Below are 2,515 nucleotides of genomic sequence, written 5' to 3'. Positions count from 1 at the left end.
ATGGGTGCTGGTCCTGCAGGGAGGAGGAGAAGGAATGGAGGAGGAAGAGGGGAAGGAAGAGGAGCCTCAGAGTGGGGAGAGCAGAGAGGAGCCATACTGGAGGTGGGGGACCCTCGAACCCTGAAAGAGGGGCCTGGAGAGGGGGCACCCTTGGGACCCCTGAAACACTGAAGGGGGAACCTGGAGAGGGGGAGCCCTTGGAGCCCCAGCAGTGCAGACAGGGGGGAGCCTGGAGAAGAGGAAGCCTTGGTAGCCTGGGGAGGGGGGAGTGGGGAGAGGGGGGAATCTCAGGATCCTGAAGAGCCCAGAGAGGGGACAGCCTGGAAAGGGGGGTGCCAAGTACCCCCTTCAGCCTTGTGGGGGGGAACCCAGAGAGGGGGAAGCCCTGGGGGCCCAGAACCCCCAAAGCAGAGTCAGGGGAGAAGGGACCCCTGTGACCCTCCCAACCCCTGGTATCCCTAAGAGAGGGTACCCTGGATAGGGAGGTCCACCAGAACCCTGAAGTTGGGAGATGGGGGAGCCTTGGATTCCTGGGATCCCCAACAGCCTGGAGAGGGCAGGGACCCCATAGAGGGGAGACCCCAAATACACATGGGACTCCCAGGAGATCCCAGGGGGGACCTGCAGAATCCCACAGTGGAGAGATCAGAGAGGAGGAGCTCCTGGCTGGGGATTTTTGGGCTGAATCTTGGTGTTTTGGAGGTTTTTATGGTCAGAGGATGCCTGGTGAGTTCTAGAGATGGATTTGGGCAGGAGGAACCCCCAAGCCAACGCTCTCAGCCCTTGTTTCCCCCCCGCAAGATTTGTCCTTCCCAAAGCTTGGGCGGATGGAGGAGGAGGCTGCCAGGAAGAGGAAAAAGCCGCAGGCCCCCCAGGCAGGTGAGGAGGAAGTCAGTGTCCCTTTGGCCCTGTCTTGTGGTGCCTGTGGGTTCTGGGATTTGGGGGGATGTCCTTGGCCCTCCAATCCCCTGCCTGTCCTTCTTCCTTCCTGCCCCAGGCCCCGAGCCGAGGACGGAGAGCACGGAGGACAAATCCCCCCGGCAGAGCCTGGTGGGAGAGGCCGTTTTGAAGGGCTCCCTGGGGCAGGAAGGCAGCGGGGAGGAAAAGGCCTGGAGATGCCCCCAGAGGACGGGCTGCAAAGCCAGCCCAGGGAGCTCTGAGGAGGAAAGACCCGTCCTGTGCCGGGAAGGCGGCTGGAGCTTGAGCCGGAGCTCCGAGCTGGTGGTCCCTGAGCAGCCTCCCAGCAGGGAGAAGCCCTTCAGGTGCTTGGAATGTGGGAAGAGCTTCAGGCAGAGCAACCACCTCCTCAGCCACCAGCACATCCACACTGGGGAACGCCCCTACATGTGTGGGGAATGTGGGAAGAGCTTCAGTGACAGCTCCACCCTCCGCAACCACTGTCGCATCCACACTGGGGAACGGCCCTACAAGTGTGGGGAATGTGGGAAGAGCTTCAGGCAGAACTCCAACCTCCGCAACCACCAGGTCATCCACACTGGGGAACGGCCCTACAAGTGCTTGGAATGTGGGAAGAGTTTTCCGACCAGCTCAGATCTCCTCAGGCATGAGCAGACACACACAGGGGAGAGGCCCTTCCTCTGCACCGATTGCGGGAAGGGCTTCAAGCTTAACTTCCACCTCGTCAGGCACCGGCACATTCACACCAGGGAGAGACCCTACAAGTGTGGGGAGTGTGGGAAGAGCTTCACCCGGAGCTCTGCTTTGACCAGACACCAATGGACCCACCGGTAAGGGAAGCCCTAGGAGTGCCCCAACTGCGGGAAGAGCTTCGGCCACTGCTCCTACCCTGAATGCCCCCACAATGGTGAGGCAACCCCTGGAGTCCAGTGACTGTCAGTCCATCCCTTTCTACCAGAAAGGGCCAGTCCCCTTTGCCAGGGGCAGGTTGTGCCAACAGAACCCTTCTTGGGGGGTGTGTGGAGATTCCTGCCTTGACTGGGGAACCCCCAAGGTCACTACTGGAGGTTGAGGGCAGAGATCTCCCCACGAGCATTGTTCTGGGGGAGTTCCATCCATCTCTAATAAATAATTCTTGCTTTTGTGCCACCTTGAGTAGAACTGCTTCAACAATTGCTTTAGTGTAGAGCACTGTCCTATCTTATGCTGTCCTACTGGTAGTTTTAGTGTTTCTATTGTGGAGTAAATAATTCCGATGAAAATCTTTTGTCAGATCATTTGTAACCCTAAATAATTAATTTCTATCAATAGATTTTATTTACCATCATTAAAGCTTTGGGGGACAAAAGTGGTTCAGTCCCACCTGTGTAATTCCCCTAAACTGAAAGTGTTGACATAACCCAAGGCTGAGATTGGATCCAGCAGCCCCAGCACCCCACAGTCAGTTGGGAGGTCATGGGGGCCACCCCCCATTCCCAACCTCCTTGAGCCCTAAGACCCCCATGGTACCATCAGACCGTCCAGACCATTTCCCCTTTTTCCACCCTTGTCCCTGTTCCTCCCACTTTTCCATGGTCTCCTCTTACAATCTGCTTAA

The 2,515-nt window shown here is 57.8% G+C and overlaps 1 protein-coding gene across 1 annotated transcript; it reads left to right on the top strand.

Annotated features, from left to right (window-relative positions):
* The first annotated feature begins 739 nt into the window (after positions 1–739).
* Positions 740–2,261, top strand: LOC126646221 (zinc finger protein 239-like). The gene is made up of 2 exons (XM_050327421.1): positions 740–879; positions 998–2,261. Exons 1-2 carry the CDS (start codon positions 828–830, stop codon positions 1,750–1,752), a joined length of 807 nt encoding a protein of 268 aa, XP_050183378.1. The 5' UTR covers positions 740–827; the 3' UTR covers positions 1,753–2,261.
* Positions 2,262–2,515: the final 254 nt, after the last annotated feature.

The sequence above is a fragment of the Myiozetetes cayanensis genome, unplaced genomic scaffold (assembly GCF_022539395.1).
Source record: "Myiozetetes cayanensis isolate MyiCay16 unplaced genomic scaffold, myiCay2020 scf336, whole genome shotgun sequence".
In the NCBI taxonomy this organism is placed as follows: Eukaryota; Metazoa; Chordata; class Aves; order Passeriformes; family Tyrannidae; genus Myiozetetes; species Myiozetetes cayanensis.
Note: the sequence above shows the minus strand (reverse complement) of the source record. Positions and strands in the feature narration are given on the sequence as shown.